Genomic DNA, 23,010 nt, shown 5'->3' with positions numbered 1-23,010 from the left:
ACTATTACGTTTAAAATTTCACATAGAACTCAAACTGGCTCATCTGCCCATTGAATGTTTTTGATCCAGGTCTGCCTTCAATAATTGCTCGCGGTATTAGACCCTTTTTATGTTTACCAATTGTTTCCATTTGGGTCACGCTGGTCAGTGCAGGTTGGCGGAGGGAGGGGAGGACCCCGGTTAGGTTCATAAATCACTCGCCACTGCGGCTGGCCGTAGCCAGGAATCAAACTCGCGTCACCGGATTCATAATGCGGTGCGCTAACCCACTCCACCCTGACTCTTGTGACAATTATCCTAAAATAAACACACGGCAAAATGCGCACATCCGCCCACTCACTATAAATATTTATTCGCAACGACTGGCAAACAAGTCCCCGGGTCGCGCCCGCGTGCCTTGCGCTCCTCAGCTTCCAACTTTGAAGAGGGCGGCGAATTTAAAATGCTGTGCCACTGACGTCCGTGGGCACAGTTCGGCACCGGCGTCGGGTTTCATCCAGTCACGGCTCGAACCGTTTCTCCCCCTCCACGTGGTGCAGCAGAGCGTTCCCGCGCTTGCACTTCTGTGCCTGTGGCTTTGCAGCGCTGAGGAATACAACAAGAACATGCGGGATCCATGTAACGTGTGAATTCTGCCGTGACGTAATGGTTAGCACAATGGACTTGCAGTTGCCGGTTCGATTCTATTTTCCAGCGTGGCTGTTGAACCGATGGGGAACGTTTCCTAAATCTCCCCCCCATCTCTGTCCAACAGTATAAATGGGTACACCAGTTCATCGATTGGCAGGCCATATTTGGTGTGGTTAAAGTGTGGTTACATTATGTCTGGCCAATGTAAAAGAGTAGGCCGATATACCCTCTAGATATGCTCTCCAGAACAGAATCAAAGACATTTTATCTTATGGATATTGTAGCTAGGCTGTGGGTCTTGGCCAGTTCTGACTCCAATCCAAAGCGTCGTTGGTGATTAAAAAAATACTTGAAATTACATTCAAGTGCGTCATTGTGGCACTCTAGCGACAACACTATGACGCCAAATCGGAGGAATGGCGTCAGTCACTGACGGAGAACCAAACCTTGATTTTAAAGTATTTTTTTCTCATTAAACAAGCTTCAACTGGCGTGTTTCAGTCCAGATCAGGCCCGTAATGATTAACCTATTAACATCGATTGTTATGCCGTGAATGATTTATAATTTTAGCAAATTATGAAATGCCGAGGCTGCAATAATGCTATTGGAGGGATCAAAACTAGACGAAATAAGAACATGAGAAAATATACCGATGAAAAAAATGCAAAAAGGGTTATTGAGTTCATAAACCAAAGACAACTCCAAAATGCGATGATTCATTGCATTGCCGTTGCCAGGTAGTCTGTGCGGAATCGTTGCGTGCCTCCAGGACAAAGTCTGGGCACATTTTTCCACCGAGGGGTGGGGGAACCTCCATCACACGGGCCAGACACGACCAAAGATTTAATTTAATTTTTTTTTACCAGGTGAGACCCACTGAGCTACGTGGCCTCTTTTTCAGAAGTGACCCGGCCACAAATGATAGCTCGACCAAGCGGCTTATCACGTGGAAATGTATAGCTGACAAATATACTCTAAACGCACGTTGTTTATAAGTGTGGAGGAGGGGGGAAAACCGGAGGACCCGGAGAAAAATCCACACGAGCCACGGGAGCGAGAACATGCAAACGCCAAATATACAGGCGTCAGGGACGGGAGTGAACCCACGACCCTGCTGTATTCCAGGCGAAATAGTTAACATCTCTCCACGAGGACATGCACTTAGAAAAAGCTCGCAAACGATAATTATTCGTCACTGCGGGCACCCTCGTCGCACTAATTGGACTATTTCTGACCTGGAAACAATGCCGTCTTTTGTGTCTGTCTGTATCTTATGTTGTGCGCACGTGTGCGCTGTCCTCCCAGGCAACGCATAAGTGAGGTAAAGGCAATCTCAAATGATATTGCTGTATTAATATTGGATGAGATTTTACGCACGGAACTCACGAAAATCCTAAATTTGAACAGTCAGTGATTTATTGGGAATTGCCAGAGGAATACGTCTCTTGTCACGAACCTCATAATCCGGGAAACGCAGCAGGGGATGACACCGCCTTCATCTGAACCTGATCTGGGCCTCCCTTAGGTCGACTCAGCCTCAAATGAGCACCTGGTGTGGTGTGAAAAATCATTGCCACTGGGGAGACAAAGGCGTTCGGGCGTGGTGCTGGCCACCCACTCCCTCGTGTGCCGTGCGACTATGTCAGATGCTCGCTAACAGCACTTGCCTCAAGTCTGTTAAGGCTACACGGGGGATCTTTGTCTGTTCTGCTGGTAAATTCATCGGTGCTGCTCGCTAATAGCACTTGCCACAAGAGTCTGTTAATGCTATACGGGGGATCTTTGTCTCGCCAAAGGAATTTGAAAGCCCTATTCGGAACCTCGGCAAAGTAAAAGGGTTCCCCACCGCTGCTGGAAGACGTTCCGTGCGGTTGACGTACGTAGGTATGTTGAACTTCTTACGCACCGTCACTTGCCGCCACCGCCATGAGGGAAGGGGGCATCATCCGGCGTGGCGTGGAATTCCCGCAGCGTGGTGCGGTGAAGCGCCGTGCCCCTCAGGCTCTGCGAGCTCGACGATGTAATCTGCAAGAGACAGGAAAAGCCGCTGCGTCCGTGCTCTTCCCTCGTCACGCACGCTGCCAGGCTGCGCCCCATCCCCCCCACCGCCGTTCCGTCACGCTCACTGTCACGCGCGCCTGCAATGCAGCGCTGTGGAGGGCGGCGACGTTTGCTGGATCCACGCAAGTTCGTGAAACTCCCTCCCCCATACCCATGGCCGCCGAGGTTGCCATCCACTGGCAGTGCAGCAAGCGGGGGTTCGTTAACATTTGCACGGCGACCGAGTGTTAGCCTGACCCCCCTCGCACTCGTGGGTTTTCTCCAGTTACCCCGGTTTCCTCCCGCACGTACAAACACTAATTGATGGGTGTTGGACAAACATCCCAGTATAGGACCACAGAGCTTGGGCAATTTGTTGCCACTGGTGCTAGCTGCCTTCCCACTTGTCTTGTGGTTTCGCGTACTGCTGAGTTATTCCCTTCTAGCCGAGAGTCAACGAAAAACTGCTCATTAATATTCTTTTTTTATTACAGCCCCTATAGTCAATCCACTGCTGGATGAGGGCCTACCCATGCCTGTATGGGTCGTGGGGGTTATATGACCATATTTGAGGCACTCCTGATACTGGCTTCCTAAAGTTTGAGCCCTAGGAATTCCATGGTCAAGGTACCTTATTGTGGCCCAGTCAATGTTTGGAAATGACAATGTGTTTAGTTTGTTAATTGTGTCTAGCCGAACATCTTCCGTGGGATATTCCCCCAGGCCACGCTTTGTCCCCCCCCCCTTAGGTATCGATATCCGCACCTCCGATTAGCACGCTTGGCTACGTACGGTGCGAAAGAAGTTCAACATACATACATACAATGAAGCCTAGGAATCCTAAAGTTATCTGAGTTTGCCTCTGTGCATTCTTGTGTTAATTATTACCTACCCACATAAGTTGGTCATTGCGAGTGACTGGGGGAATAACTCATCTAAATATTCTAATAATGTCCTCGAAAGGTTAAGAGCTCCAATTTAGTGCAAACACAGCTGGGTCTGTGTTGACAACTAGAAAAATCAGAAAACCACTTTTTTTACATTTTGTACCTCCCCCTATCCCTATTCCGGTATACCAGCGTTGGGACACTTGCTCAGTAAATCTAAATAAGAAGAGAACCTTCTGCGGTCGGTGGCATCCATGAAATAAAACTAAAATAAATCGGGTTCTGTAACTTGGTAAAAAAAAAGACTTGTCTCCCGAATGAATGTCGCCGTTCACCGGAGTACATGCGCATCCATCCCGGCAGTAGGCATTATTATTGGATAACACCAAAGGTGTGTGTTCATGTGTGCTTGCCCGCCAACTGTGGAGCACGGTAGTGCAGCGGTTAGCGCTCTGCGCTACGACCCCGGCGACCCGAGTTCGATTCCTGTTTGGTATTGTACTCTTTCGTATTGTGTGTGTATGTGTGGCGATTTATTTTTGTTAACTTCTTGCCAGGTTCCCCACGCAAGAGAGTTGTTTTTACTTCAAGGGTTTTTGTTACCTGGTGAAATAAAGGTGAAATAAATAAAATCTGAATCGGTCCTAGGCCTCCCCTAGGTTGACTCAGCCTCAAATAAGTACCTGGTGTAGTGTGTAAAAATATCACCAATGGGGAAACAAAGGCGGTCGGGCGTGGTTCTGGCCACGCACCCCGTCGTGTCATGTGCTGGCGGCCTTCATAGGTGCTCGCTAAGTGCACTTGTCCCTACAGCCTGTTAAGGCTATATGGGGGACCTGTGTCTTGCCCGCCAAAGATATTTCAAAGTCCTATTTGGAAACCTATGGGAAATTCTGCACTGTATCTTCTTCTGCGTGGCAATCTTTTTTTTTAACCTGGGTATTAGCGCACAATTTGGCGCATGCACATGTATAGAATGTGCAGTGACTTCTCGTGCCCGCGGACATGTGTACAGATAAAATCCAAGTATAAAACATAATGCAAATGAAGAGGGTGGAGTGGTGATGCAATGCATCTGAAACCCAACAACCCGAGTGTTTATTACTGGCCAGGGCTAACACGTCAGTGGGCGAGGGGTATCCGAGCCGATCCTGGGCGCACCCTTTACTTGACCAACCCGCCCTGACCAGCGTGGTCAAACAATCCCGAAAACCAATCCACAGTAGGGATGTCGTCGTCCGGCAGTGGATTGGTGAAAAGCGACAAATGACCACTTATACAAATGGCAGAGGCAGACCTAGGGAGAGAGGCGGATCGGAGTGGTGAAACAGGATGTGAAGGACTTTGGATTTAATCTGAATCAGAATATTTTTTTTTATGGAGGAATCCGATGAGCCATGAAGCTCTCTGGGATGCAGCCACAGGACAGGACGGCGGTGGAGCACCCCTTTAACCCGGAAACGTGGAGGCAACGGTTGGCGGATTACACGTATGTTGCAAAACTCCCTTCCCACGAGCGCTGGTGTGCCGCACCCTGGCTTGCCAGGAGAAGGCGGTGCACGGCAAGTGTGGACTCCATCTGTCCCTTCTGCGTGAGACGGTTTTCCCCTTTCGCATGCGTGGGTTTTCTCAGGGTGCTCCGGTTTGCTCACATGTATAAGCGCTCGTTAATCGGCCGCTAACGCCTTAATATGTAGAGGACTGCAGAGCTTCGGGGGGAATTTGACACCGGCTCCTCACCGCTGCTAACACCTTAATATGTAGAGGATTGCAGAGCTTTGGCGGCAATTTGACACCGGCTCCTCACCGCGTGGCTACGACCTTTCTCTCCCGCTCATCTGCGATTCCTCCTTGCGCCTCGGTCATTCTCTTTCTTTCTCTCTCTCGCTCTCTGACAGCGATGAGCGAATACGGTGTGGCTGCGGCGGTGGGGCAGTGTTTACGAGTAGCCAGCATCGTAACAGGAACGGGTTGAGAAACGGCGGCCAGCGAGGCGCATTGCAACATGGGTGGGAACATTGCCAGGAAGGAGCAAAACGCAAATGTGAATCCACGATAATAACGCTTCGCACGATGACAGCACCTTCCACCCGGAAGTCAGAGAGTGCTGTACATGTATGGGCAAGAACAGAAATAAAATGCATGAGGAAAAAAAAAAGCAATAGGGACGTAATAAAAGCACACAGGCGAGTGATAAAAACACCCCACAAAATAAAATTTAATCTCCCGAGGGTAAATACAAATATTGAGGAAAAGACCTTAAAGGATATATTTTGTGTGTGTTTTAAAGCGGGCTCCGAGTGAAGCCGAGAAAACTCGTCAGACCGAACATCTGGTGGAAGCCACCAGAATGATATCTGCGGGCGACGCTGCGGCACCACACCAGACGCGACATCGCAGTCGCCCACGGAGCTTCGACGCTCTGGAAACACGCGCTGCCAAATTAATCACGTGCGCGCACACCACACGCCCGTCCGGTGCACGCCGAGCTGCATTGCCCTCGGGTCGCCGAACTAATACGTCGCAAGGGGTCGCGCTCATTGCGCACACAAAGTGCTCGCGACAAACGAGCCACAATGCCTCGCTGATGTCGTCACAAGGAGTTGTGAACCATCACCATCACACCAACTCCGGTTATCCTCGCAGCAGCAGCAGCAGCAGCGGCTTTTGTCTCAGCCATCGAACGAAGGCGGTGGTCACCGCATCGCACGGCGCTTTCCGATGCGCCGCTTCTGCGGCTATGACGCTCTTCCCTTCCGATATGCGGAAGTCACTGGAGCTGCACACTCTGAAATCTGGATTGAAAACTCATTTCTTTAGGACCTGACTTTTGTGTTTAGTTTGTTGTCCTTCGCCCGCACTGTCCATTAGCGCAGTTGGCTACGTACGCGGCGTGAACGAAGTTCAACATTCGTACGTACGTACGCACGTACGTACACAACGCTGTTTTGTTAGTCGCCGGAAATCGGCGGGTGGACAAGATCACTTTTTATCGCCGTCGACCATTGTTCGCGACAGCCTGCCATTATTCTTTTGCCGCGAGCATTTCTTTGTTGGGTTAAACAATGCGTTTGCCGGCGGGGAGTCGGAGCCAGCGGCGGGACTGCGAGACCCTCCCGTAGTCAGCGATTCTGCTTCGCTGACTACGGCCCGGGGGGGTAAAGGGGAGGGGGGGAGAGGAAAGAGAGAGAGCAGCGGAGAGGGGAAGAGACCCCTGCAGGTGACTGGAACAGCTAAGCGATGACGTCGCCCCGGCTGCCCGCGGGAAACTTGTAGCGTAACACCGCAAACCAGTCTAAACACGACCCTGCAGCCAAACGCACCGTAATCCTGACGGTATTTATTTAATTCTAGATTTGAAGCTTTCGTGACCGCAAGGATTCATACTCTTTGGGTTTTTTTTTCGGTAAAGTCACGTAGGTAAAATAAAATAAATGAAAACTAAATTAAATCACGACGTTTCGGAGGCAACACAAGCTTCCGTCTTCAGGTGGAACAGTCACAGCAAAAAAGCTGCATCAAGTGAGGAGCTCTGAGACACCCGAGATTATATACAGGTTAAGGGGGGGGGAGGAGCCAGGCAGGGACGTGGGTGGGGGGGGGCTAAGTTAAGCCGCCTTTTGTTATGCTGCAGGGGGTTCGGGGGATGCGGAGGTTCACTGCGCGAGCTAAATGGAAAGGCTGTACCATTATAAGGCAGCTAAAGTTTGACTTGGTTTATGACATCTTTCCAATGGTTGCTCAATTTAAAACCATCTTCTCGGTTGCAGTTGTGTCTATGTTTGTATATCTGGATGGCTTCATGGACAAATCTTTGGTAATAACCGGGAGGTTTGCATAGTACTTTGGTATCGGAGAAACAATAATCAGCCACGGCCGAAGAATTCGTTCTGCCGTGTTTCAAATCTGATTTGTGCTCACGAATTAGGTCAGAAATATGTCGTTTCGGCTCCCCTATATAGCGGTCACTGCAGGTACAACTCAATTTGTAAACACCGCGGTACTGTAAGTCAGGAATGACATCTTTTACGGATTGACATGTGCAGCAAACCCACACTTGCCAGAGGCACTGTGACCGCAAGCACAGTCACTGATGAAGCAGGCTGAACTTTCAAAAAGCAAATTAACTTCAGTTAGGGGTTGGCGGGACAAGTTTAAGCGGGTAAAGTAAGCTCCTTGCTTCGATTAATCATGCATAGGTTGCAGGGAATTCTGGGAAGCTGCCCACAATGCTTTGCGCGCCTCGCCAGTGGCCCAACTTCTTGTATGTATAACACGTCGGCTTTCGCGACCATTTTTGGGTTAGATCGCGTAAATATATAAATGTGTCATTAAACCCGCCACCACCTGACACAGCCAACTAGTAAGAGTTGTCACGTAAATAGAACTTGCCAATTCGTCACTAGTACAGCACTCGTGTATAATGTAGTGTATAGTAGTGTGTAGTGTATAGTGTAGTGTATAGTAGTGTATAGTAGAGTATACTAGTACAGCACACCGGTGTGTTGGAGAGCCAAGCCACAACATTTACAATCTGAGTACGACATTTCGCCAGCAATTACAACTTGCTCTGACAGCCAGATTTGTGGAGAAGTCCACCTGTTTCGTCCCTTATATATATCCTTGTATGTATGTACGTTGAACTTCTTTCCCACCGTACGTAGCCAACCGTGTCAACCGGAGGTGCGAGCGGGAAGGAAAAAAAAACTAAAACACAAAAAGCAGTTCATCTGGTCGAGCACCAATTGGGTCGAGGCTCAAAAGAAAGCCGTCCCTTGGTGTGGACCAATCAGTTTCAAGGGCAATGCATATATTATCATCGTATGTTTTTTGTTTGCATTTGACTGCAGGTATTGTGGTTAATGCAGACATGAATCCTTGTAAAAAGGTTTCAGTTTTGTTGCCATAAAAAAGGGGAAAAACCCTATTATTACATTTTGGTACTGGCAAAAGGAGGTCTAATGATGTAGATGCTCACCCCGAGCCCTCATTACTTTGATAGTGCATTGTCTTTGAGCTGTACGCCTTCTGGCGTCATCTGGTCGAGCACCAATTGGGTCGAGGCTCAAAAGAAAGCCGTCCCTTGGTGTGGACCAATCAGTTTCAAGGGCAATGCATATATCAACATAGTATGTTTTTTGTTTGCATTTTGACTGCAGGTATTGTGGTTAATGCAGAAATGAATCCTCGTAAAAAGGTTTCAGTTTTGTTGCCATAAAAAAGGGGAAAAACCCTATTATTACAAAAAGCAGTTCTGAAGAAACGAGTTTTCTTGTTACGTATGAATTAAAAACGGGGCGAGAAAATAATCACTGCCGTGCTCTGGTGAGCGCCGACACCACAAGAGTGCCGAACACTAAACCCCTAGACAGCAGGGGTGGTGAATCTATTCCTCACTTAGAGGCAAATATAATTATATATATCGATATGAATAAAAGATTTTGCCGTGGGGGCCACACGCATTAATGACACACGACCCGGGTCACTACCGTGACATCAAGTGGCCCACGCAGTGACATAAGTGACTGAGCGCGGGGCTACATTTAGAAAAGGCAGTGTTGTTGTCAGGTCCAAGATAATACCCCCCCCCCCCGCCGCCCCCCTCTAGTACCCGATTAGCGAGCCTAAGATGCTTGCAGTGGGGGCATGTGGAATGAAGTCACGGGCCAGGCCGTAGGCTCCCCACACCTACCCTAAAAAAACACTTGTCAAGAGGAGTGTAGGAGAGAGGAGCGTAGGGAAGGGTAGGTGGAGAGTGTAGAGGAGAGAGTAGTGGAGATGGTGGGTGTAGAGTGCAGGAGAGTGTAGAGAGGAGAGGGTAGAGAGTGGACGGTAGCAGAGGGTTGACGAGTGTAGCGGGAAAGTGCAGGAGAGGGTCGGAGAGTGCAGATGAGAGAGGACTAGGGGGGACGGTAGCAGAGAGGGTAGACGTAACGGCTCCCACCTTCACGGCGACGTAGTCTCCGCGCCGCGCGGATGCGAGAGCCGGGGAACCGGCGCCGTCGGGCAGCAGCACGTCAGGGAACACCACGCGAGCGTTCCCGTCCGTCCGCCCGGACAGCTCGAGCTGGGACCGCCGGCTCGCCTGTCGGGGGTCACGCGCCGTCATCAGCTACGGGTTCGACTCCCGCTCGCTCCAAGGAGCCACTCCGCGGGGGGGGGAACGTTGTATCGATGACCACGGTCGCAGACTCCTAGAAAGTTTTCAATTTTCCACTTGTGCATAAGCTATCCGCACCTGCCATGGTTTGCCAAGCGGAAACGCTCTGCATGTATGTTTGAACTTCTTTCGCGCCGTGCATGGCCGGCCGACCGCGCTAATCGGGAGTTTCCATTCGGAGGTGGACTGGACATCTGTGAAAAATAACTTTGCAGCTCATCGGATTCCTCCAGTGTTAATGAAATATTCTGATTCTGACCTTCAACCGGTACCTGTCGGCAAGGCCACAGGTTTCACTTTCCCACCCGCCCCCCGTCACAGAGTAATCTTTCTCGCATGACAGTAAAAAAAATCTACAGTCAGAGATGGAACCCAGCCAACATGTACGACAGGGTAGCAGGGTGGCGCAGAGGTCAGAGCGCAGATCCGGCACCGCTGAGATCCTGGGTTAGAACCCAGATTTCCACCATCTGTGGTTAAAACCGGGCTTTCAAGTGTGGCGAGTTGATGGTCTCAGCCCGCTCACCCATGACTGCACAAAAGCAAATTTGTTTGCATGTTCATTTGCATGTTCGTTTGCATGTTTTACCACCAGCGTGTGCGGTTAATGCAGACTTGATGCCTTGCAATAGGTGTTTATTTGGTGTTTGAACATCTTAACACGCCTGTTTTATTTCATGATCTGACCGTCGGTAATCACACGGTCTTACAGCACCGAGCCAAAGGAATAAAACTAAAAAAAACTATAAACTACATTTTATTTCACAAGGTAAGGTCCACTGAGTAATACAGCTCTTTTTCAGAAGCGACCTGGCCACAAATGATCGCTCAACGAAGTGGCGTATATCGTATTGCTTGTGTTGCAGTCGAAACGTCGTGAGAATTGTATTGTTTTATATTTTTATTATTTTATTGTTTCCCTTCTACGTGGTGACTTTACCGAAAGAACCAAGAATACGAATCCCTGCAGTCACGAAAGCTTTAAATCAACATTTGGCGTATATCGTGTTGGATTTTAAAGCAGTCAAATACTCCCTCCTCGCATGACGATTCTAAATATAGGAGACAACAGATGCATTAAACTGTAATAACCCCTACGCCAGACATGGGCAAAGTACGGCCCCCGGGCCGTATACGGCCTGTTGGGCTTTTTAATCCGGCCTGCCGAACTTGTCCAAATATTCATATTCTTAGTTCTTTTGGTAAAGTCGCGTTGAAGGGAAACAATAAAATAATAAAAAATATATAAAACAATAAAAATTCTCACGACGTTTCGACCATAACACAAACGTCGTCACGTCGACGCTCAAAACGACCGTTTGTGTTATGGTCGAAACGTCGTGAGAATTTTTATTGTTTTATATATATTATATTATTATATTGTTTCCCTTCAACGTGACTTTACCGAAAGAGCTGAGAATATGAATTACTGCAGTCAGGAAAGCATTAAATGAAAATTTGTCCAAATATTATTATTAAATAAAATTTTCCCCTTCTCCTGTAATGCCCCCATTTCCCCATTAGATGGCGCACTTTGACCGGGAGTTACAACATGTTTTTGTATTGTTCATGTTCGTGCAATTTGTTAAATTGCCTTGCAAATAAATCCTTTGCTACCTGTTAAAGGCCAAATCCTTTCATATAATTATTTTTACATGTCATTTATATTAGTTCACACAAACACTCCATCCATCTGTTCCTGGCCCGGCCCCTCTGTCAAATTTTAGAACCCACTGTGGCCCGCGAGTCAAAAAGATTTGCCCACCCCTGCCCTACGCCAAAGTGGGCAGCACATAGTAAAAAAAATAAAAGGGACCGTCTCACACACACACACACAGTTATGAGAGAACAAGTACTGTAGAATTGTGGCACCCAATCCCAGCCGATCAATAATCGCTCCGCATCATTTGCTCTTTTCTGTTTCAGTCCCTGTACAGTCCATTACACGGCAGTTGCGCGATCGCTGAGCTGCACTTGCGTCGCTTTGACGCGGCCCATTGCCGGCGGGCGACATTCCAGATCCCTCGCAGACGTCACGTCAAATCTTACTCTCGAGAATCTATTTAACTCGAAGCACCGTCGTCACGTCGACGCTCAAGACGTAAAATTTGAAAGATTGTCAACAATGAGAAAATAACCTATGTACATGTTTAAAAAAACATCTACAGCTGTTTCAAGTGTAGACAGAACAACTCAAGAAAGTTGTGGTTGCGAGTTAGTTGCTGTGTGCAAATGCACCTGCGACGAGGCGTGGTTGGCTACGTATGGCGCGAAAGAAGTTCAACATGCTCTTACGTTGTCGAGTTGTGACGACATGATTCCAGGGACGGAGCCGAGTGTGCGGATTGCTTCGGGGGGTAGGGGGGGGGGAGGTTGTTCAAGAGGTGTGGTGCTGGTAATATGCTAGCAGTGTCAATCACCCAAAAAAAACACGTGTTTGCTTTTGAAAAGAAAAACAACCAACCATGACATTTTGGTTTTGGACACAGAGAGAGAGGGGGGGGGGGGGGGGGTGCAGTGATTAGCGCGCTGCACTAGCAGCCCGGTAACCCGAGTTCGATTGCCCAACTCTGGTTGTCGAGCGATACGTTGACCGGCCCCTGACTCACCCCCTCAACGAGCACAAGCTGGGTGGAGCCGACCCTGGCAGCGTTGAGGTCGGAGGCCGACTCTCGGAAGGCGGCGATGAGCTCGGAGAGGCGCCGCTGCTTCACGGAGGGCGGAACGTCGTCCCGCAGGCGGTGGGACGCACGCGTCTTCTGTTCCACGCACGCACGTGTTGCACGGGGACAACAAAGAAAACAAAGATCCCCCATATAGCCTTAACAGACTGTAGGGGCAAGTGCTGTTTAGCGAGCACCTATGAAGGCCGACACGGCACACGAGGGGGTGGGTGGCCAGCACCACGCCCGACCGCCTTTGTCTCCCTAGTGGCAATGCTTACACACCGCACCAGGTACTCATTTGAGGCTGAGTCGACCTAGGGGAGGCCCGGGACCGGTTCAGATAATCGTCACTGGTGTTGGCCGTGAGCGGGAATCGAACCCGGGTGGCCAGGTTCATAGCGCAGCGTAGCGCTAACCGCTACACTATCGCACACACGCCCGTGGCCAGTGCATCGACTCGGATTCATTACAAACGAGGAGGCGCGTGTCTCCGTGGGGTGTGCGGGCGCGGGCAGGGGGGGGGGGGTGCAGGGGCGTGTAGGCGGGGTGGGGGGGTGCAGGGGGGTTGAGGAGGGGGGTGGGCAGGGGGGCGCCGGGTGGTTGGGCGAGCGGACCTTGCGCATGCTGTAAGCGAACAGGAAGGCGGTGTCGTAGCCCACGGCGCGGATGAGCGACAGCGAGTCCTCGTGATCGCTCTCCGTCTCGTCGCAGAAGCCCGCGATGAAGTCGCTGCTCAGACTCACGCCTGCCGGGGAGACGCGACGGCACGCGCTGAGTGAGCGCCTCCCCCCCCGCCCCCACCTTATACCACCACGTGCCGTTGGATGGGAGGTGATGGGCGGGGCTCGGTGATGTCATTGGAGTCATCAGCCTTGTCACGATGGGCATGGCTTGTGGAGGGTTTCCAGCCTTCGGGAGGCGGGATATGTGCGGGGGGCCATCGCCATTTTCCAAGGCGTCAAGAGTATTTTATGTTGAGTGACTTGTTTACCCCTTTCCAACACTTTACACACCTACTGTTTGTTGGTGTAACTTTCTGACCCGCCCCGACTGGACATCTGTGAAAAAGAGCTTCATAGCCCGTCGGATTCCTCCTCCAGTCTAAATAAATATTCTGATCCTGAGTCACGGACAACAGAAATGTAGTCGATTAATACCCACCAATTGGTCAGCGCAGCTGACAAGACTTCTATCGGTCAATACTAAAGGCCCAGTTACGATGTCACTCCAGCATTGGTCAAAATCTCGGACACAGTCAATGCTCTAAGCTCCGATTGGCCGATGACAGAGGGACCAATGACAACTCAATCCTCTCCATTGGTTAACTCTGAGAGGCAAGATTTATATCTTTTGATTGGTCAAGGGCGCACCTGGGATCATGTCTCGGATGTGATGCACCAACTCCATGTAGGCCTCTCGCGTGTGCCTATGGGACTCGCACGCACAAAGACAAAGACCCCCCCCGTATAACCTCGTCAAATCTCTCTAAATAGAAAACTAATTTCTTAACTGATTTTGTGTGTCAGTTTTCTTTTGCCCATACAGTATACATGCATCGTAACCCTCCACCAACCGACACGGCCAATCAGCAAAAAAGTGTCACGTTGACAAAAGACAAATAATTCACTACTTTAGCCCACCAGTGTGTTGTGGATTCACTCTTCAACACACCGGTGGGCTAAAGTAGTGAATGATTTGTCTTTTGTCAACGTGACACTTTTTTTTGCTGACTGGCCGTGTCGGGTGGTGGAGGGTTACGACACATTTATAAATAACGCGATCTAACCCAAAAACCTTTATTATTAATAATATTGGTCGCGAAAGCCTACGTGTTAAACAGTATACATGCAATCAGACTGTTGGGGCAAGTTCTGTTAACGAGTAGCACCTATGCAGGCCGGGATGGCACAAAAGGGAGTGGGTGGCCAACACCACGCCCGGCCGCCTTTTTCTCCTCGGTGGCGATGTTTACACACTGCACCAGGTACTGATTTGAGGCTGAGTCAACCTAGGGGAGGCCCAGGACCAATTCAGATAATCGTCACTGGTGTTGACCGTGAGCGGGTCACCGAGTTCGTAGCACAGCGTGTTAACCACTGGACTACCGCTCCCCACACACGCACACACACACACACATATGCACCGAAAAGGGTCTCTATCCTGCGCACTGATATAAAAAATCGTAGCTATTTATTTAGAATCCTTAATTATTAAGTTTATTTCCTAAATATTTTGACGAGATATATTTTCCTGACAAAATATGAGCCAATGATAATCACGAAGACGACACTTTGCCCAACGGACGGAACAATGAATGTGGACCTTATATCGTACGACGTACAGCGGTACCGCCCGTGACCTCCCGGCCCGTGACCTCTCGGCCCGTGACTTCCCGGCCCGTGACCTCCCGGCCCAGACCCCAACCTTACCCTCGGCCCATGCGGGCCAGCACGCTGGAGCTGCCGCTCTGAGCCGGCAGGTGGATCTGCTTGCAGATGTTTGGTCTCTCCCTGATCACCTGTAGCACCTGCGCACGCACAAAAAAAATACACAGATCGCCCCCGACCACCCCATAGCCTTTAAAAGACCGTTGGGGAAAGTGCTGTCAGCAAGCACCTATTAAGACCGGCACTGCAAACAAGGGGATGAATGGTTAGCACCACGCCCGGGCTGCTTCGTCTACCCAGTGCTGTTTACACACCGCGCCTTACTCATTTAAGACAGATTGACCTCGGGGAGGCCCATGACAGATTCAGTTACTCCTTGCCGATGCCGACTGTGAGAGGGAATTGAAGTCAGGTCGCCGGGTTCGTAGTGCAGTACGCTAACTGCTACACTAGACATCACAAAGGGGAAGATCCCTTCTATAGCCTTAACAGATTGTTGGAGCAAGTGCAGTCAGCGAGCACCTATGAAAGCCGGCACGGCACACGACGGGGTTGGGTGGCCAGCACCACGCACGGCCGCCCTCGTCTCTCTAGTGGTCATATTTACACACTGCACCAGGTACTCATTTGAGGCCGAGTCGACTTAGGGAAGGCCCAGGGCTGGTTCAGATAATCGTCACTGGTGTTGGCCGGGAGCGGGAATCTAACTCGGGTCGCCGGGTTCGTAGCGCAGTGCGCTAACCATATTTACACACTGCACCAGGTACTCATTTGAGGCCGAGTCGACTTAGGGAAGGCCCAGGGCTGGTTCAGATAATCGTCACTGGTGTTGGCCGGGAGCGGGAATCTAACTCGGGTCGCCGGGTTCGTAGCGCAGTGCGCTAACCGCGATACTACCATACGCACGCGCACCTAGACACTCAACTAGACACGCTCACCTAGACACGCTCAACTAGACACGCTCACCGACACACACTCTCACTATACACACTCAAACCCACACACACACACACACGAACCTACAAACACTCGCACCCACACACACGCATCCACACACGCGGACCTACACACACTCGTACTATACACACTCAAACCCACACGCACTCACACACACACGCACGCACCTCGTCGGGGAAGTCCTTGGGGTGCGGCGACGTGAAGCGCACCCTCATCTCGGGGTCCAGCTCCGAGACCGCGGCCAGCAGCTCGGCAAACCGCACCTCCCTCCGGTCCGGCGCGGGGGTGAGGCGGCGGCACACGGAGCCAAATCCCCGGCTCAGCGCCGAGGGCCCGCCGTCGGGGGGGCCCTCCGGGGGGGTGCCCGCGGCCGGCTGGGAGGTGTCGCAGTAGCTGTTGACGTTCTGACCCAGGAGAACGACCTCCTTGACGCCCTGTGAGGGGGTGGCGAAGGACGGACCTCGGGTAAAACTTGCGGCCGCGCTGCGTTGTAGCTCGCCAAAAGCGTTTCCTGGTTTGGACGGCGCGCCGTGCAGGACGATGTCCGTCGTTACGAGCCACGTGCCGGCGAATTATTTCAGTTCTTTTTACTTTTTTCAGTTCCTAAAATAAGCTCCCGGGCATGCGAAGCGAAATGATGGCCATCGCGCCGAATCACAACCAGAAAATATGTAAGAGAGCAATAACCTTTCTAAACGTTTTGTAATTGAAATAACGATCTTTACTCCCATTTATCATATAGCAGTGGTGCTGTCAGTGCATATTACCTGCCATTGATAGGACATGTGGATCAGACACATGGACATCTAAAAAGTGTACAAAGAATCACGCAGGGACTAGGGAACGCACGCAAGTGAGAAACATCGTGTTGACCATCCATAAAAGTGCCGCATGGACAGGACGCGTCGCTACAAGGGCCGATGGTTGGTGGTCAAGACTAATGATGGGAGTGGCAGCCAAAGGCTGGAATACAACTTAGAGGACTGGGCCGTCATCTGTGGCTCCCACCAGGACCCACCTGCTGGAGAAGCACCCCAACCTCGGCCAGCACGGACGCCAGGGGGCGGCTCCGCTCCCGTCCGCGGGTGAACGGGACGATGCAGTAGGTGCACATGTTGTTACAGCCACGCATCACCGAGCTAGGGGCGGGGGCATGGGGAGTGGTGAAAGGGGCAGCAGTGTGTTATAGATGAGCACGGAAGAATTCACCAATGTCCTTCTGAAGTGGTCTACCATGTGCAGCGTGTCCTCTAAATTCCGTGACGCGCAGGACTGGGCAGACGTGGCACAACGGCGGGTACACTGTGCTCTACGCCCCATTCATCCTCATCACCATCACCGGCCATGATCAATCCACCGCTGGATGGATGAAGGCCTCTCCAAGCCGTCGCGAACGATCCAATCGAGCAACTGCACGGGAGCCGATTTCATCGCTCCAGGGATCTATTTTGGCGGCAGCGGAGGCTTACACGAAGGCGGAAGGCGCGCTGGGGTCGGCGCGGAGGGGTACGACGTCGGCGTACGTCTCGTCGACCGACAGCGCCACGTCGATGGCCTCCTGGTGGGAGCGGGCACGTGCCAGCAGGTGAGGCAGGCCGCGGTAGGCATCGGGCCCGGCCACGACGTCAACCGCCCGCTCGCGATCCAAGATGTCGCGCTTCAGCCGCTCCGCCATGCAGCCTGCACGCCGCACGTCGTTACCGCGCGGACCGATTACAAATTACATTTTTTAAATGTTTTACACACACCAGGTAGGCCCACTGAGCTATGTAGCTCTTTTTCATAAGTTTTCTTCTTCAGGTGCGCAGCTCTTGGTCTTGGTAACGTTGCGAATGGCTGACTTACGGTTCTCCTACCCAGCAAAGACGCCACGCAATACAATGATGTCATGCCGTAATGCAATGATGTCATGCTGTAATGCAATGACATAATTCCTACGTCATGAGGCTTCCTTAACACCGTGCTTAGTCATAGATACTCAAATTTACTGGCCGCGGTTTGTAAATTGTAGGTTTTCACAGCAAAATATTGATTCATTACAGATGTTTGGGTTTGGCCATGCACACAAGCGCTTAACGTGGCAATTATTGCTGTTGTGCAAGTTCACCGATAAAGAACTCTCAACCAAATTAAGCAATTGTGATTTGATGTTTCCCTTGAAAGTGCATTAAGCAGCTTCAGGAAAATCGACAAAAAATTCATTTTGTCATTTTGCTTTACTTGAGATTAGGTTTAAAATGTCTTAATCTGAATTGTATTGAATGCGGCCTGTACCCAGAATGCCGATCTGCAGGGCCGCCCCTCCGCGTTTCTGCCGCTCACGCTTGAGGTGGCGGAATCGCTCCACCCGGCGCCACACCGTCTGCTCCGCCTTGTCCCTACACGTTGGGAGCGACAAGCACTCATGTGTCAGTCCAACGATCGTGACGGTGTGGTGTTTTCCCCACCCCGCCACAAATTTTATTCCGTTTGTAATATCGGAACCTCAGCACAGAAAATGTCCCCCGCCCCTGGATTAGCAAACACGGAAAGAAGAGACGAGGCGGTGAGCGGGAGTGAAGGTCACCTGATGGCACACGTTACTGCCAAGATGACATCCGCCTGGAAGGCAACAGCAAAGAATTACAACATTTCCACCACTTACCCATGACAGTCTCAATGTGTTTCAATACATTTTGCCTGGACAGCAGGAGAGCTCTGCTTTTGAGTGTCCCTGTCAACTTTGAATAGTTTTCCTTTTGTGTCAGAGGAACATGAAGTCCTCGGAGAAAACCCACACACGGACGGCTTCACCAATTAGGCAGCCTCACCAGGTAAGAGGCTTCAGCAGTGTCACATAAACATAATCAGTGTCGTCTAACCATTCATTAATATTTGCAGTACGCACGCCAGTGTCGTTTTCAAAATGTTGCTTAAAAGCCATACGACAAAAGGGCTAAACTTATGAAAATGCGAGGGTGCAGGATGTGCCCTGTGCAGCGGATGGGGCAGCAGCAATGGTCCCTGATATTTTAAGGCTCGTGTGGTGTGTGTGATCCGGCATTGTGTGGCATGATGGAACGGTAGGAGGAGGAGGGCTTCTGCCATCTGAATATCTGGCGATAGCCGGCAAATAAAATATACTTCAACCTATGGATTATGCGATGCAATTTTTTCCCCTATAGTTTAAATAAAAAGTTGGGGATGGAGTCTTAAAATCTGACAGGCATGTGTGGCCAATTTAGTCAAACATTATTGACACCGGGCACGAGTTTGGGGCGCGTCTTACTTTCCGGAGCATCTTATAATCCGGAAAATATGGCAAAAAATTACAATAATTGACATCTTCTGTGAATCCAGTCTTTGACAAAACGCCTCCCTACACCGTGCCGTTCACGGGGTTCAGCGACCATACTTCCTCCATGCTGGTCAGTGTAGCTTTGTGAAGGTGCTGCAGCACTGTGACCGGTTCGGATGGCGGCCGTGGCCAGGGATCAGACTCCAGTACCGTACTCTGGTTCAAAGCGCAGTCCACTAGTTGCTGCCGAAGACAAGCTTTCACCTTCTTCAGACTTTCCAATAATCATGGGCACGCAGTTCCGCAAACCAGGCAATCTCGCAGTGCTGTGCGTGCGGTGGTGGGCAGTGTGTGTGCTGTGCGGATAGCTAGCTGTGCCTCTGCCAGGTTGTCTGTTCGGAAGTAGCCTTGCTTCTGCAGGATGGCCCACGCGATCTCAGTGTCGCTCGTGTTCATCTGGCATCCGTACGTCTCGAAGTAAACTTCGCACGGAGACAACACAGAGGCACACAAAGAAAGAAAGAGACAAAGATGCCCTGTGTGAACTCGCACGGGCTGTTGGGGCATGTTCTGTTAAGGAGCACCTATGAAGGTTGCGACAACCCACGATGGGGTGGAACGGCCTGTACCATATCCGGTGGCCTTTGTCTTCCCTGTGCTGAAATGTATACACTGCAACAGGTACTCATTTAAGGCCCAGGTCGGTTCGGATATTCACTACTAATCCAAAATTAAACGAAACTTTTTTATTTTACCTGGTAAGTCCCACCGAGCTCTCTAGCTCTTTTTAAGAAGCAACCTGGCCACAAAAGATAGCTCAACGAAGTGGCTTACCGTGTAAAAATTGATAGCAGCCAAATACTCCAATTGCATGCGGAATGTTAAATGTGGAGGGAAAAACCGGAGGACCCGGAGAAAAATCCACAGGACCACGGGGAGAGACACAAACTCCAGATATACAGCAGGCGTCTAGGTCTGGATCGAACCCACGACCTCCTGTGTACCAGGCGAGGTAGTTAACAACTCCTAGCCACCGTGGAGCCCAATTTTGCGGCACAAGGCTTGACAATCAAACAATCTGGAATACGCCCCACATCATAAGATCGTGGAGGCTCAACAGGTTTGGGCTTGGATAAATGTTTATAAGAGTGACTACCAAAATGCACGCCAGATGCAGAGCTGTGCTGCGTTGTGGTCGGCAAAGGGTGTCGCAAAACATCACGTTTTCCTGTACCGTACTTCTATGCTCCCACTAAATTAGAAACGCAGAGTTGTGAGATTACACGAAGCATCCCTCCCGCCCTCTAGTGCGCGTTTAGTGCGTCAGTATTACTCGCAGAGACGGATAAAGATTGAAGTGGTTAAGCCTCATGGGTTCGCATGAATTTATAATTTCTTCTGCTATAAATATCCAAATGATTGGGGCCACTTTGCTGAGTTATCATTTGTGGCCAAGTCGCTTCTGAAAAATAAATTACTACCGCAGCGAGCATTGCCTGGTAGGATGGGGATGGTTTAGTTTTATTTTAGTATGCGTTTGGGTGATTTGTTCACCTTCCGTGTACTTTGCACTCCTATCATGCCTTTGTATTGTTTGTTGTAAAGTTCTTACCCGACCCAACTGGACATGTGAAAAAAGAGCTTTACAGCTCATCGGATTCCTCCACTGTAAAAACAACAGCTTTCAGATTGTGAAACAGCTGACGTCTTTCTCCCAGCTCACCCTTGCGACCGTGTCCCCACAGAGCGTCGGGTCTCAGGTAAGGCGGCGTGAGGTCCTCATCCTCCTCGTCCACCTCGTCTGCCCCACCGCCCTCTACGGACGCCTGTACAAAGTCCCGCAGCGAAGGACCCTCGCCTAGCCGCCGTGCCGGCTTCCCCGCACCGTCTCGGGCAGAGACACCAGGCCGGGCGTGGTCGTGGTGGTCGTGCTGGTGCTCGTGCGGCGTCGCGGCTGTGCACAACTCCGGGCCGCGTGGGCGGGCAGCGTGGGCCCGCGCGAGGAGGGCCCGCACGGAGCGGCACAGGTTGGCCATGGGGCCCGGAGGCGGACGGTGCGGTGGGTGACAGCAGCGACCTCGCCCCCGTCGCCCTCCAAAAGCCCGCACGTGGAGCGAGACCGGTCAGGGGGTGGAGGGATATGGAGGGGGGGGGGCGGGGATATGGAGGGGGGGCGGGGATATGGAGGGGGCGGGGATATGGAGGGGGGCGGGGATATGGAGAGAGAGGGGCGGGGATATTGGGAGAGAGGGGCGGGGATATGGAGGGGGGCGGGGATATGGAGGGGGCGGGGATATGGAGAGAGAGGGGGCGGGGATATGGAGGGGGGGCGGGGATATGGAGGGGGGGCGGGGATATGGAGGGGGCGGGGATATGGAGGGGGGCGGGGATATGGAGGGGGCGGGGATATGGAGGGGGGGCGGGGATATGGAGGGGGGCGGGGATATGGAGGGGGGGATATGGAGGGGGGGATATGGAGGGGGGCGGGGATATGGAGGGGGGCGGGGATATGGAGGGGGGCGGGGATATGGAGGGGGGGCGGGGATATGGAGGGGGGCGGGGATATGGAGGGGGGCGGGGATATGGAGGGGGGCGAGGATATGGAGGGATGGAGGGGAGGATGAAGGGGTCGATCGAGGGGGGGATGGAGGGGGGAGGGATGGAGGGGGCTCCTGACGTCATCGAATTTCAAAGTCGGCCATATTGGTACGGTACGCATCTGTCTTGAAATTCAGAATATTGATTTAATTATTGTTGTAGGAATCCGATGAGCTGAAAAGCTCTTTTTTTTCACTGATGTTCAGTTGGAGCGGGTGAAGAACGTTACAACAACAAAGTACACGGAATGTAAACAAATCACCCAAACACATACAAATAGAACTAAACCATCCCCATCCTGCCAGGCAAAGCCCCCTGATAAATTAACTTATTTTTCTGAACATCGCCACTGGGGTAACAAAGGCGGTCGGGCGTGGTGCTGGCCATCCACCACCTTCGTATTCCGTGTCGACCTTCATGGGTGCTGCTGCTCGCGAACAGCACAATCGATTGTTTTTGGGTTAAATCGCGTAAATATCAATGTGTCATATTCTTGGTTCTTTCGGTAAAGTCACGTAGAAGGGAAACAATAAAATAATTTTAAAATATATTGTTTTATATATTTTTATTGTTTCCCTTCTACGTGACTTTACCGAAAGAACCAATAATATGAATCCCTGCAGTCACGAAAGCTTTAAATTAAAAAAAATATAAATGTGTCGATAAACCCGCCACTGCCCGAAAGCCAATTATTTCGGTTTATCACGTAAACAAAACATGCCATAATAAAGGTTTTTGGGGTTAGATCGTGTTATTTATAAATGTGTCGTAACCCTCCACCATCCGACACAGCCAAACAGTAAATACATGTGTCACGTTTTACAAAAGACAAATAGTTCATTACTTTAGCCTATACCGGTGTGTTGAAGAGTGAAACAACATCATTTACCAAAACTATTTTGAGTACGACGTTTCGCTGGTAATTACATCCAGCATCATCGGGCAATTTGCCAGAATGGTAAAGCCTTCCACTTGCTCCCGGTCTTAAATAGAGGAGCAGCAGGGTGACGTCATCATTTAATCCAATTCGGTGCAGTGTTTTGAGGCTTAGAGGGGGGATGGTATTGTAATTATATAACAAAACATTCCAATTCGTTACTAGTAAAGCACACCGGTGTGTTGGAGAGCAAACCCACAGCAACATTAACAATTCGAGTAGGACGTTTACGACGTTTCGCCAGTAACAACAACCAGCATCATCATGCAACTCTGGCTGTTACCTGATGATGCTGATTGTTGTTGCAATTACTGGCGAAACATTACGGTCCCCGAATTGTAAAGGTTGCTCTGGGTTTACTCTCCAATAGACCAGCGGTGTGCTGAACCAGTAACGAATTGCCCCACGTTTTGTTCACGTGACAAACCTTACGAATTCACCCGTGCCGGGGCGGTGGCGGAGTTTAACGA

General features: G+C 50.8%; 1 protein-coding gene across 3 annotated transcripts; it reads right to left on the bottom strand.

The window, feature by feature from the left end:
- Positions 1-327: 327 nt before the first annotated feature.
- Positions 328-21,170, bottom strand: CDK5RAP1 (CDK5RAP1 mitochondrial tRNA methylthiotransferase). 3 transcript variants are annotated; one of them, XR_004404856.2, is made up of 14 exons: positions 20,729-21,170; positions 19,384-19,487; positions 18,295-18,329; positions 18,003-18,106; positions 17,198-17,408; positions 16,747-16,867; positions 15,896-16,162; positions 14,814-14,911; positions 13,755-13,810; positions 12,999-13,129; positions 12,328-12,477; positions 9,503-9,643; positions 2,478-2,656; positions 328-585 (listed from the first exon to the last, which is right to left on the bottom strand). XR_004404856.2 is itself a non-coding variant. In XM_032976597.2 (14 exons), the coding sequence occupies exons 1-13, from the start codon at positions 21,039-21,041 to the stop codon at positions 2,540-2,542; spliced, it is 1,848 nt and encodes a 615-aa protein (XP_032832488.2). In that variant the 5' UTR covers positions 21,042-21,170; the 3' UTR covers positions 328-585; positions 2,512-2,539. The 3 variants fall into 3 exon arrangements, 2 of the variants coding, with proteins under 2 accessions (XP_032832488.2, XP_032832489.2); XM_032976597.2 differs by having other exon boundaries at positions 2,512-2,656; XM_032976598.2 differs by having other exon boundaries at positions 2,538-2,656.
- Positions 21,171-23,010: the final 1,840 nt, after the last annotated feature.

Source organism: Petromyzon marinus, chromosome 60, assembly GCF_048934315.1.
Source record: "Petromyzon marinus isolate PM22_M1 ecotype Great Lakes invasive population chromosome 60, UKy_Petmar_22M1.pri1.0, whole genome shotgun sequence".
NCBI classification, from domain to species: domain Eukaryota; kingdom Metazoa; phylum Chordata; class Hyperoartia; order Petromyzontiformes; family Petromyzontidae; genus Petromyzon; species Petromyzon marinus.
Note: the sequence above shows the minus strand (reverse complement) of the source record. Positions and strands in the feature narration are given on the sequence as shown.